The sequence below is a fragment of the Protomyctophum parallelum genome (assembly GCF_964188405.1).
Source record: "Protomyctophum parallelum genome assembly, chromosome: 15".
Lineage (NCBI taxonomy): Eukaryota > Metazoa > Chordata > Actinopteri > Myctophiformes > Myctophidae > Protomyctophum > Protomyctophum parallelum.
Window position 1 is genome coordinate 36,853,590 of NC_139710.1, and position 14,432 is coordinate 36,868,021.

Sequence of the window (14,432 nt, forward strand, 5' to 3'; positions counted from 1 at the left end):
AAGCGCACCTGCCTCTAAAATGATGGAATTCCAGGCCTGATCTGTACTGTATTACTACAGCTATCATCTGTTTATGTACACATGATGTGCAGTGAGTAGACCTGATGTGTACTGTAGTTAATACAAATGTAACAATGCAATAACTTGTGAGCAGAATGTCTTGGCTCTGTGTAAAATAGAGCAATAAATAATGTGTTGTTCAGTGTAATTAATGCACCAACGTCACCAACACAAATGCCTTGTACAGTATTAGGAATGAAACAGATTCCAAATGGGGAGACGTGCCAGGTATGTTGCAAACATACCTGACAACGTCTCCCCATTTGGGATTAAAATTAATTCATGGATTCAGAGTTGTTTTAACGCAGAATCTATGTGGAAGGTGCATAGAAAGTCCATGATTAATGGCCCTTTCACACATCACTATTGCTCTACTGTAATAAAATATAGCAGACTGTACAATTTTAAGTGCTAGAGCCCAGAGCGTTTCATGATAAACCAATCAAAGTTGACTGTCCTTTGGACAAAAGCAGTGTCAGATAACAGAGCAAAAGGGGAATTAAGGAAATAGGTCAGTCCTTTTCAAGCCAATTTCGAGATGGTTGTCGGAGGGGAGGCACAGACGCCACTGGATGGCGTTGAAAACATATCAGAGTGAATCATCACAGCATGATCCAAGGAAACCCTGTACTCACAGTCATCGTAGCATACTTCCGTCATTGTAGCATACTTTGGTCAGTTTCAAAACTGACCAAACTGACACCAGGGTTCACTTCTCGCAGACAGACACTACTCATTTCCTCTGTCTCTGTCGATGATGGTGACAAAGCACAGTTCTACGACCAGCTCAGGCAGACATGCTGAAACTGTCCAGTCACATTATTGGCCATCCTGGGCGACTGTCCTGCCCAGAATGCAACGCTTCCCTTTCAAAGAACGAACAGCGAGGCATACAGGTCTGGCCCTTTCAGTGCACCATCCAGCCTAATCTAATCAATGGTGGTATTAAGGTGGATTAAAGGAATAGTTCACCCCAAAAATCTATCAATTGCACACCCCATGAAGCATTGAATTCATAGATATATTTTTTTGAGTGGTGCAACCACTCCTACGTATAGACAGCTATGTGTGCGTGTTCCTGGGTCCCTGTGTACGGTACGGTACAGCACCACTCACTTCAGATGGGTATGCTTTTTTTTTTTTGTCACATTCCTAAGCCAATAATTTCATGATCAGCATTTAAGTCTTCTTCTACCAGAGACTCTAGCGGTTAGCCTCGGGAGTCGGTACCGTCGGTACCCATGCTTTCATTTTCGTTGGCATTCGGCTCAAAAAGAAAAGTCTGGGGAAACCCATTGGAAGACTTGGCGTAGGAACAGATGCCCACTTCCTGCTACTGTAACTGGTGCGTCACTCCAAATTGATTGATTGATTGATTGATTTAAGTATTTATTGACAGTTTGCAGAATTACAGTAAATGTCAAATACAACTCAATACAAAAACTGTTAACTGTGAGAGGACGACACCATAAAGCATTATGTATTTTTACAATAGGACCCACCATTTTCAATTCATCAAAACATTTAGAGACGTACGAATATACACCAAAAACGGGAAAATCATCATAGTAGGTGGAAAGGGAAAAAGAATATATATATATACAGTGAGGGGGAAAAGGGGTGGGGTGGGGGATTCAGATTTTACGGGGGCCAGTTTCGAATTGCAGCCGTCTGTAAGTGCCCTTTGAGAGCATGTGATACAGTAGGTTGTTGTTGTGGGGAGGATCCATCGACCGGCCCTCTAAGACCAGAAATCACAGAGGCTGGACCAGGCTATCTCCCGGTCAACAAATGATTGGCTTAGGAATGTGACAAAATCTCAAGGCTTCATGCAGTGTGCAAATTGATTGAAAATAAGTTATTTTTGGGGTGAATATACTCCTTTAGGGAGAGACCGCTACTTATCAGGGCCACTTCCTGCTCACTATCGCCTTACCATCACCTGCCTTCATCAAATCAAACTTTATTTGTATAGCCCATTTCCAACCCAACGCCCAAGGTCGAACCAAAGTGCTTATCAGCCAGCGAATCCCTGTCACAATCACCACATAGCATAATACTCAAGCGAACTGTCACTTACTTCTTATTACATACGTGGTCTTGAACAGTCCAACTCTACCACTTCCTTCTCCTCAATTCTCGCTCTTCCTACTCTTTTCCCGCTCTCTTCCAGGAACCCGGGTGGCCGTATTAGAGCAGAGACCAACACTCCCCAAGCGAGCATGTCCGGCTGTCCGGCTGTCCGGTGCCCCACCCTGAATCTCGCCCTACCTGGGTTCAAGGGTTGAAGCAGAAGGTTTTGGTCTCTTACTAGTGAAAAAGATACGGATAAATGTGATTTTGAGACAGAAGACAAACAGTGCTATTCTTTGGTCAAACACTGAAAGTTCTTTATACTATACCTACTCTATCTACCTACTGTATCTATAGTGTACCTAACTATATTATCTAAAATATAGCAAAAAATGTCATCAGGAATTTACAGCAGTAACAAACCTGAGGTAAAAATCACACTTGTGTTGAGTGACCTTGGGGGGGCGCACAAAGTCCATAGACTTGGCTGTCACATGACGTCACAGGGCTTTGTGTGTGCTAGCGCCCCCCAAAAGTCCATACACCCTGTGGCATCACAAGGGGACAGGTGGTAATAAACAGGTACTATATTCCCATACACAAAATGGCTACCGGAACAACAACTAGGCCTACAACTCCCAGGGTGCCTCAGCTCACACACAGGTGTAGGTGTGTGAGGCACCTAATTGAGGCAGAGCTGAGAGACTAGATGAGAGAACAAACAAACAAAGGGCTGGACGGAGCTGGACCCAAGGATGGAAAAGGACTGTTAAGTAACAGTGTGGACATTCTTTAAGAACATTTCAGTTTGGACAACATTATTCTCCCTCCGGGATGTTTTTTGTTGCCTTTGCAAATTGCCTCATGTTTGTTGGCCTATCTGAGTTATGAGCCTGTGGGAAAATAAACCTAATTTCATTGTATACTGGATTGTCCTAACTTTTATTCCGCACAATATCCCACTTTTTGTTACCGACTAGTGAATCGGTCAGTCGACCGAACACACTTCTAAAAGGCTAAAAGGCGATTGTCAAAATGTAATTAATTTAATTAATTATAATCATCAGTAAATAGCATCGAGACAACTCACCAAAACCTGTATGAAGTGAAGACGTGCAGCTGTTACGATGCTATCATCAATGCAATGCAATCAGCCCTTCTTCTAGCCCTCCAAGCAGAACCCAATGGTACTGAAGTTTCTGACATTTTGTTCGACCCAGTCCATGGGGTCCTGTTGCACTACTACCATGCCACCTGGTACACAGCCATTCTTAAACATAAACAACATGTTTAGCTCCTGGCCGCGCTCTGTGACGACGTTTTTCCTTGTGAGGCTTTCTGAATATGTTTAGTATAAGTACCCATACATGCCGCTGCGAATATCTCCTGTGGCGCGGAAGCCGTTAAGTATTTTTAATCTATGTTTGCCCGATTTGGAAGCTTGGATTAATCTCTTCCTTCCTTGTTTATTGACACCTCATTGTACCGCCTATCTGGCTAGCTAGTGGCGCTATAGCTATGACAGAGCAGATCAGAGGCAGGGACGTAGCCGCACAAGCCAACCGCACACCGGGAGGCGGTACAATAAACGGTAAACAAACAAGAAGAAATAAAGCGACCAAATCGGTCAAACAAAGATTAAAAATACTTAACGGCTTCCGCGCCACAGGAGATATTCGCAGCGGGATGTATAGCTACTTAAAGTTACCGAATTCAGAATAACTCAAGGAAAATAATGCCGTCACTTGGCGCAGATCCTATTTTAGAGAGAATTTCTACATCCGCGTACTGGAATTCCCATACGAAAATATAGTTCTGAACAGGGACCCAACATAAAACTCATCAAAATTTCAGAAAAGCTTTATGTAGGGTCCCGAAAGGGGCTACCCTTCTTCCAGACTACTATTTATGGCAGGAGCTTTTGAAAAGTGTCCTTCATGACTTCCTGTTTCTAAAACACCAAACTGACACCAGGGTTCTCTCACAAACATTTCTCATGTCCCCTCAGAAAAGAAGCCTGCACCAGCATGCTCTTTCAAATCCCTTGATCTAAAAGTGCCGCGCCACGCCTGGTATTCAACTACCAGCCAACATAATTCATTATTATCATCTCTTTTGCATAGGGCGGCACTCGGTGTCGTACGTGCTATGAGCTTGTAGAGCTGCTATTTTTCAATAGCTAAAGTAGAACATAATGCTTGCAACATCAAAAGGGGTTCCCGTCCAGAATGGGTTAAAACCGGTGGACAATAACCTTGGTATCAAATTATTAGACAGTCATTTTAAGTTTGACAAACCGACTACCTCTGTTGTTAAATCAAGCTTTTATCAGATGAGGCTTTTAACCAAAGTCAAGTTTGCTGAAACCTTTTCTGACTTTGAACGTCTTATCTATGCTTTTATCTCAACCCGAATCGACTACTGCGATGCACTTTATGTTGGCGTTAACCTACCCCTTTACTTTAGTAGGAGTCGGACTATAGTAAATAAAAAAAATAAAAATGTTTAGCCCCATGCTCGAATGCCCTGTCAAAAACAGCTAAAATCCCTGAAACGAAAGAAAGCAAATGGGAAAAAAATTACACTCACTTTTTACTTTCTCTAATAACAAAAATAAATAAAAGCAAATGAAAAAAAATTAACACTCATCTTTTACTTTCTCTCATAACAACCTAAAACATGAACCTTGGTTGAAAAAAACGAAAGTTGTCCTTTAACCTTCATTAAGGCTAAAGCCTGAAGGGCAAATATCAAAATGTATTCAAATATATCAAATATATAAGATTATAATAGTATATATCATTTTAATTAAAATTACTGTTAGTAAATATTATCCACACAACTCACCCAAGCCTGTAACCTATAAAGTGAAGAACATAGTGGGCTATACCAGCCTGAAGTTTCATTTCACTTCATTATTCAAGAACATATTTGTTTATTAATGGGTGTGGCTAGTGATTCAGAGGTTGGAGCCAGGCTAGAGCTATAGAAACTTTTCCCTCTCAATTCCAAAATATACACTTGCCTCCCTGGGACTACCAGTAGCCTACCTAGGCCAACGCCTAATCTAATGAATGCACTGACCCGCTTGTAGAAACACTAGATAAGATAAGAGCTGAATTGAGCTTGCGGAGAAAAAAAATCAGCTGCCAAAAGGCGACACACAAAGCCTATTCATGTCCGTGGAAAAGGTTTTCTTCAGAATATCTGACACTGGTTTACTGAGACACTATACTATGGCACATTAGAAGTCCACTCACACAGTGGTTCACTTCTCTCAAACATTGTATTTCCAATGACCCCGGGCCATAACTGAGGAGTGTTCCATTTGTAGAACCTCAGAATTGGACCACCTTCAAGGAACCCCAAAGGTCCCTCTCGACCCGCTTTGGGGCCCGGCTACATTTGGGGCTGGGTCTTTGTGTGTTTCTGGTAACAGTGTTATGCACTCTTTTGCATGTCCATGATGGCAAAACTATCATTTTGACAAAAATGTCCCCCGCAAAACAGTGTGACGATGACCCCTGCCCATTTCGGGGCGGGAACCCTTTTAGTGTAAGCATTATGTTATGCTTTAGCTATTGAAAAATAGCAGATCTACAAGCTCATAGCGCGCCACGCGCTACAAGCTTGTAGGTCTGCTATTTTTTTTTTATCGAAGAACGACTGACATAGAAACATAGCTTTTTCAGAAAACTGTCAGGATGTAGAAGACATTTTTTTAATCTGATCTCAGGTCAGAATGGGTTAAGACTGAATGCAGATAGCTACTGCTATGCTACATGGCCAGCATGATACGACTCACAAAGCGCAAAGATACATGTCACAAAGCGCATGCATTTCATCTCGTAAAAAAAACTGTTTTTTTTCTCTCTTCTTTTTGAGGGGCACTAGCCCATCCAACATCTGGCTTTTGGAATTGTCATGTGGCAGCCACGTCCATTGGACTTTAAAATTTTTGTTTAGAACATATTGTTGTGTACGTACAGGTCATGACTCGTTTATTTATTTTGTTGCTCATATTTACTTGCGCAAGTAAATATGAGCAACAAAATAACTAAACGAGTCATGTTTACTTCAAACGGTACATTAGTACATCTCACTAATCACTAATGATTAGTGAGTAAGGTTCCATTTATCCCCTTGAACAAATGAGTCGGCCATGCCAGCATGCAGGCTTCAAAGGAAGATTCACTACCAAAACCTGCATTTGTGAGCGAAATGGATCCACAGATGAGCTGTGCTTAAGTGTATAAATTGCGTTTTGTCGGCTTTCCTGACCTGGAAAGTGCAATCTAATGTAATTATGAAGTTGAACCAGTGAAGCTTTCAAGAGTACCTATACATTAGGATGGTACGCAATATTGTATGCAGTCAATAGGGAAAACGCTGATGTTATTCAAGTTGTGAACGTATTCTTTTGTAAATGTATTTATATACACACTTTACGAATTAGGGAAGAAGCTAGTCAGTGTTGGCTGTGATATGCCAGCAACTTATGTATGAGCAGACTGAACCCTTAAAGACCTTGTCTGAGTTGAGCGTGCCTTTTCCCCTGAAGTGAGCGATATGGGGAGAAATTGACATTGATTGTAGGAACCATTAGAAGAGAGGCATTATTTAGATTATTTCCAGTATTATTTTTGACCACTTGGTGGCGGGCTTGAGAAGCATTTATAAAGTGACACATTCCTACCAGCAGCACAGCAACACTCAACAACCACAACAAACAGACAGAAAGGAAATATGATTGGGAGGCAGATGAAATAAAGTTCGGAGAAAGTTTAAGGTTTAACCATTATTTTAGTAGATATAAAGTCAATTTACATAGAGAATGTGCTACAGTACATGGTTCAGAATATTATAGTATACAGGGAGACAGTGGATGTCCAAGGTAAAAAAAAAGGAGTCAACAAGATATTAAATGGGACAGATGAAAACATATTTTGGCCATAAACCTGAATGACATGACATTTATGATGATAAGGAGAACAATGCTGTGTAAAATGATGATCTGAAGCATAACACTTAACACTTAACACAACGAAGGACACAGATAGAAGGTGAAAGATGAGAACACCACACGTCACCCCATTGCATGTGACAGAGGTTGTGAACAACACAGTTTTCAATTGTACCACCAGATGGCTTTCCAGGACTCCACATGGTGTAGTTCCCCATGTAGGAGCCATCAGACCACATCCATTTGCCCTCACTGTGAATGTCACTCAGCCCCATATCCAGGTCCAGTCCCTCAGTGCGTCGTGGTGCTGGATCAGGGTTCGGACAAAGTTGTCTTCCTCGTCACTGTGGATGGACACCAAGTTGGCACCTTGGCCCCGGCAGGACAACTCTGCGTCGGACCAGTTGAAACGTGAAGCCACGTACTTGTAGCAGCGACCTTTGAAGCAGTGCCAGAACATGGGACAGGATCCGCGCTCTAGTTTCACCCCTGCCTCCTCCTCCTCGGTGCCTGGTGAAAGTGGTTAATTCTTCAGAGTGATGCCATAGAAGAAAACAACTGTTTTTTGTTCCAGAAAGAACCATTTTATAAATGGTTCTATGAAGAACACTTTAATTGACCACTTAAAAACCCCTCATCGGCCTCACGCCAGGCCCAGGAAATAACTCCCAATGCATTTTCCCCATAGACATTTCAAAACATATTTATTTAAAGACCTTATAAGAAGAAAAAAACATTCTAACAACAAAACTCTTGCATGGGGGTGACCCATGAGCCCGGTGTTCCTGGCACAAAATATTTTCAGGCAGGGTCAACTTACAATTATACATTTTAATGTAGGGGATCTTCTAATAATAATAATAATAATAAAACATTTCTCTGTAACGATGACTTTACCTGGAATAAACAGGGTGAAGAGAAGAGCTGCCGACACAATGAAACGCATCTTGTAGATGTAGAATATAGATCACAAAACCTGTCGAAAATATTAAAAAAAGAAAGAAAGGGAAAGAAGAAATGGGGAAAAAGAAAAGAAAAAGGGTATTATAATACTGACTGTTGCCACAAGTTGCACTTAATGAAACAAATTTTAATGTTCAAGTTACGTTTACGCACAAATAACCACTTTTTATACTTTGAAATGCATAATGTCATTAGTAAGTCTGCTGCCTCTCTGCTTACCTTAGATTTAGAACCTCCGATTTAAGAATCCACTTGTGTGAGTGAAATGTATTAGATTAAGTGATGAACACATGCAGTATAGGACTGCCCCTCAGTGACCAATCCAGGGGCGTTATCTTCTTATAACGTCAGTGAGTGCTCCCCCCCCCCAGCCAGGCTTTTCTGTGGCTATCAAGAAGGGGGGGGGGACTTGTTTTTGACTCGGCCATGCGTGCGTGCAGACACACTGTTTACAATATTGCATTCACAGAAAACCACCCAATGATAGAACCGCAGAATTTTCGATTCATTATTAACTGTTAAGTTTAATTAATTAACAGCCATTAATAATAGATTAACGATTAACATCCCTATAGTCTTTATGCGTTTAGCTGTATGTACTGTCTTCATGATGTGTTTCTGTGTTGGAAACAAATCACCCTCTGATACAAAGTAGTCCTCTAATCTTATTGTCAAGGCCACATACCTGATTGTTGTTGCACCGTGAACTGTATACATTTGGCTCAGTAAGGAGACATTTTAGTTCAGGAAAAGAGACAGACAGCCATACTCCTCATGCTTCAAAGACAGATAAACATTGTTCATTGTTCCAACTCTCACACACTTTGAGCCAATGAAGGAATGTGTACAGATCATGACTAATTTATTTATGCATTATATTTATTTATTTTGTTTCTCACATTTGAACACTCAGATCCCTTTGGTGATTTCACAAAGTGAAAGTGGTAAGTCCATTTCTGCATTGTCAAGTCTAAATGTTGTTTAATTTTGTTATAATAATAAGAAAATCACACCCGTGTGAAGTGAGGGGCGCTAAAATATTAAAGTCTAACTCATGTTGATTAGGACGGTGATGTAATGGTGATGTAAAACAAACGGTGCCAACACAAACATATAAACGCCATTAACAATAAAGAGACAATGTAAATGACACATGTAAATGTATTCCACTGTTTGACTGTCTGTTTTTCCGTTTTGTGTTTCCTGTGAGGACTGCGGATGAAAATTTGCAACTGTGCTATATCCGGTGTATTTACGTCCATGTGACGTCCATTAATATGCATTGTCCTGTACAAATAAACAAATAAAGTAAAAGTAACATTATGACGTAACTTCCCCCTTCATTGTCAATGCATTTACAAAACAAACATTGAACTAAAGACAAACATTAAACCTGTTTACACCAGTAAGTGAGGGGCGCTCTTATCATCATACATCATCTCATTCCGGCCAATCACAATTTGTGTCCTCACCTTCGTCTTCAATGTTTGTGTTACGCAATGTTTGTGTTTACACAAACACTCCAAATTGTCCATTCATTGTCAACGGTAATTTTATGTTTGTGTGTGCGACGTGCAAGTAGGCACTCGACAGAGTGCAGTTCTAGTTGAACTGAATCTTATGACATTTAGTCGACTAAAACTAGACTAACACACAGTCCAGGTGACTAAAACAAATGTGACAACACTGGCACACGTGTGCTGGCCTAGTGGTGGACAGCATCAGAGTCTCAGAACATTTCTCCTTCCAACCTGGTACCGTATGTCAGTGTGGAAAAACAACTCTCACAGAGAGATACATTGTTGCTAAAGATTACAAAATAAATACAAATAGACTCACCAAGAACTGTTTTATAGCCTACATATGCCTCTTGACAGAGTCTGTGGTGTTTTATAAATATCTATGGTCTCTGCCACTCTCAGTATCCTCTGGCAAGCCATTCTTAGCCATTAGCCATATAGACATATTGGGCTGTATTTTGCGTGTCTTAAGTACCAGGTCTTATTCCCTAGCCATTTGGCTATTCTGAGTGGCCAAAGAGCATTGATCACGCCTCCAGGTCTTTAGTTTACTCAAGTTAGGGAATAAGACCTGGTACTTAAGACACTGGTACTTAGCCCATAGTGGCTAATTAAAAGCTGCTTTGTTGAGCATCTTTGGCACAGGAGACAACTACCAGAGGACCTGATGTCAGCAGGGTGTCTCAATGACTCCATCTAGTGGCCAAAGGAAATACCGGCACAAGTTGGTGAAAGGTTGTGGGAAATGTTATGTTATAGCCTGTTGTCTTTTGATATATGAATTACACAATGCATTTAGGCCTTTAGACAAATTGGTCTATTTGGTGTTAGCCTGGCGCAGACAAATAGTGTATATAAATAATATATTTACGGATGACAGCTGACCACATTTTTTTTTTTTTTTTGTCCCACGATTTTGTAACCCATTTTTCACCCCTGTGTCAATCATCCTGTGATGTGACTGGGCTCTACACACCCTCCGCCAAACTAGGGAGAGCAACGGACTTAACTCATGCTTCCCAGACAGCTGACCACACCTGAAATAATGATCTTATTAAGTTACGCAGACAGCCAAACACATTTTTGTAAATGTCAAACTGTTAAAATTATAGTGGTCAGCCTGGACTGCGGCTCAGCGGTCCAGGCACCTTGGCTGGTAATCCAGTCTGGCAGTGTGCCGCGGGTTCGACTCCCGATCCCGGCGGCCTTTACTGCATGCCCCCCCCCGCCCCCATCTCTCTCCATTTACTGTCTATCACTCTATAAAAATATAAAAATAAAGGCGAAAGCCACACAAAAAAAAACATTTAAAAAATGATAGTGGTCAGAATGGAAATTAAATTAATCTTCCTAATGAGCATTGTTCCCAAAATTGTTGCCAATTTAATCCATATGTAAAAGACAAACAGTGTTGGTGTTCTATATTTCCTGGGGAGGGACACTTGGGAGAGACAATGTCTCTCAATTTCTGAGACATCCCCTTACTTTAGTCAAACACTGACATTCTAACATTTAAACAGGATGTAAGTCTAACCTCAACTGAGGTCAAAACAACAGGCATTGATAGAAAATGGCAAATGTGTAGTTGTGTTATTTCATTTGTTCTGTTACCGACTAGTGATAATATTAACCCTCATTAAGGCTAAAGCCTGAAGGGCAAAGTAACCCAGACACGCTCCATAACCTAGCCCTCAATCATAGTGAAAACTTACAGGGATGCCCCCTTAGACGTCAGCTGGTCCAGGGACCATACTATATGCACAGCCAGCAGACGATTGAATGGTCAAATCCTGTAGTCGCACCTGTGCGACAAATTAAATTTTACAACTCGCACGGTGATATTTTTAGTCGCAAATGCGAGTACCTAGTCGCACTGTCGAGCCCTGCACATAGCTGTTTAATGCTGTACCACAATGAAGAGAAATTATAAAATAATACTCACCAAATCTAAAAGGTATTTGCGGAGAGTGGAGACAGTTGCATGACCTGTTGCTTGTTCTAATGTTCTTCCTGAAAGTGAAGCACAGCTTGCAGAGAAGTACCACCCTGCTTAGTGGTCGCTGACTAACTACTCAAAATCTATTTTGAGGGGCGCTAGCCCGTCCTACTGTATATACAGCTTTTGTCCACACACACGTATCATATTTGCCAATGACAATGAAAGGAGAAATTAGGTCAAATGTCCCCGAGATATTACATACATTTGTGGCAACACAAACACTAAATGCCATTGACAATGAAGGGAAAATGTACGTCATATGTAGACGAGCAAATCGGCTAACCAATCATATACATTCTGTTCAAGGAAAGGAGAAATTAGGTCATATGTGCCTCAAATATGACATGAAACACAAACACTAATTGCCATTGACAATGAAAAGAAACTTTACATCATATGTAGATGAGCAAATTGGCTAACTAATCACATTAATTAGGTTGTTCATGAGATGACGTATAATGATAAAAGCGCCCCTCACTTCACACAAGTGTGATTTTTCTTTTCTTTTTGAGGGGCACTAGCCCATCCAACTGGCTTTTGGAATTGTCATGTGGCAGCCAAGTCTATGGACTTGTAATGTTTGTTTTAGAGCACTTTAAACAAACATTACCATGCTGCCACATGACGTGACGTTTAGTGAGGCGCCCCTCACTTCACACAAGTGTGATTTCTTGGATAACTTTAATGTAATGTCCCACTGGGACTCTGGGAGGAGACCCCGGGGCAGACCAAGGCGCAGATGGAGGGATTACATCGACTCACTGGCCTTGAAATGTCTCTCCCAACAGTCACTGCTGGTGCATCTAAGTACAGATCAAATTCATATCACATTTGAATCAGCTACCTCACATATAAACTCACATTGCACAGGTGAGTAAGTCGCCAGCATCCTCGTATCCTGGCCTGGGATTCGGACGTGTTGGGACTTGGTTTACAAGATGTTTCACGGGGGAGTGTCAATCATCTCCGCTCTGACACAGTGGCAAGGGTCACGCGTGCAAGACGGTTCATATTCAGAAGAACAGAAACAAAATGGACGTCAGTTGCTGAGATGGTCTGGAAGGATTTCACTTTGATTACATCAAACTAAAGGCTTAAAAAAGTACTCGTGTCTGTCTACCCGCGTTTCTTTCATGACAAAAAATAGGGACACGAGGGTTAATGTGGCTGAAGAAACTCGGACATCTTTAATTCAGAATAACAAATGAGCTGCCAGATAGGCATGTTAAACAATGATTAAAACATGTATGCTTGTCTGCTCGTCAGAGGTAAATAAATCATGTGAAAGTACATGTATTGCGTGCTGGTATTGTCATTATGTATCATGGAGCCTTGCACCTAGAAGCATTGCTTCTCTAACCTGTATCATGGAGCCTTGCACCTACAGTAGAAGCATTGCTTCTCTAACCTGGAGTGTTGCAGGTCGTCTGCCTCGGCAGTACTCTCGTCTAATTTCCACACAAGAGGTTCAGAACTGTCCACAATCAACCAGAAACTGTGTTGAAAAAAACTTCAAGTGCTGTTTCGTCCGTTTCTGTATATTATCCCACTACCAGGATACATAGTGCATACAGTGTAATATATGATAAAAGGACCTAATGTCCCATCAGTGCCTACTACACCTCCCTGAGGTCAATGAGGTACACAGGACTATAAAGAGTTCTGATCCGTCATCGGGGAAAACAAACTATCTGGTCGTACAGATGGACAGGTCCGTCAAGGCCAGCTCCCTCGCTTCCTCCAGGAGGGAGTAGAGGTTGGGGACTTTGCTCTGGCGGAACTCCCGCTCCTCCTTGGAGAGTTTGGGGCCACGGGCGGCCTTCTCCTGGGCCTGCTGGGACGCCTCCTCCGCCTGGCGGACCACCTCCTGGACCAGGCTGGGGCGGGCCCCCCCCTGGGTCTGGGTGCTCTGGGGGCCGGCGGCGGCGCCCCGGTGGGGCTTGTTGCTGATCATCTCCATGTGGATGCTGTCTGAGTGGCAGCGGGACGGCGCCACGGAGATGCGCACCTGCAGAGGACAGCGCTCTTATTACCACCAACGAGGAGCTATGTGTAATTTACCGTAACTAAAGTAGCAGATGTACACTAAGTTACAATACAAGCCCCAAAGTCTCACTCTAATCCGGGTGTTTGTTGTATGAATGCTGGCAAAATTACACAGTTAAAGAAAAACAGCCTGTGACGTCAGTCTATGACATATCTATGAAGTCGTAGGACTTCAAATGTGGTTGATTTCAGCAGAAGATGTATTCAATCTGATATTGTGAGGGGCCGCTAGTCCCTCCTGCTACATCATTTGAGGGTTTGTGTGAACACAAAGATTGGCTGATCACCCCATAGCTATGATTTGATTGGCTGAGCAAAGTATATATTGAGGATAAAAGTGAGGGCAGGAAAAAGTGATTGGCCGGAATGACATTGGCTGAGCACGAAATGTGATGTATGATGATGAGAGCGCCCCTCACTTCACACAAGTGTGATATTTTCTTTTTGAGAGCGGCCCTCCTATATACAGCTTTTGTCCCCACACGTCTCAATATTTGCCATTGGCAATGAAAAGAGAAATTAGGGCATGTGTACCTCAAATATGACGTCAATTTGTGGCAACACAAACATTAAATGCCATCGACAATGAAGGGAAAATGTAATTCATATGGAGACGAGCAAAATCGGCTAACCGATCACATAAATAGTAGTTCATGAGATGATGTATGATGATGTATAATGATATAAGAGCGCCCCTTACTTCACTTAGACTTTTTTAACATTGGGGAAACAATAGCCTCAGAAAACCCAGACGTTTTTATTTCCAGGGAGAAAAAAAAATCTGGGGCAGAGTCCACTTCAATACGGC

General features: G+C 41.9%; 1 protein-coding gene across 2 annotated transcripts in view; it reads right to left on the reverse strand.

Moving 5' to 3' along the window:
• Positions 1–12,294: 12,294 nt before the first annotated feature.
• The window catches only part of dis3l (DIS3 like exosome 3'-5' exoribonuclease), a 31,613-nt gene continuing 29,475 nt past the window's right edge, over positions 12,295–14,432 (reverse strand). Inside the window, exons 18-19 of one of the 2 annotated variants that reach the window (XR_014570387.1) lie at positions 12,960–13,586; positions 12,295–12,916 (exon numbers count right to left, since the gene is read on the reverse strand). Coding sequence is in view for 1 of the 2 variants with exons in the window: in XM_083784320.1 (XP_083640446.1) it covers positions 13,266–13,586 (321 nt within the window). In the remaining variant the exon portion in view is untranslated. Of the gene's footprint in view, positions 12,917–12,939; positions 13,587–14,432 lie in introns of those variants that run through there. The other variant, XM_083784320.1, reaches the window with a different exon arrangement.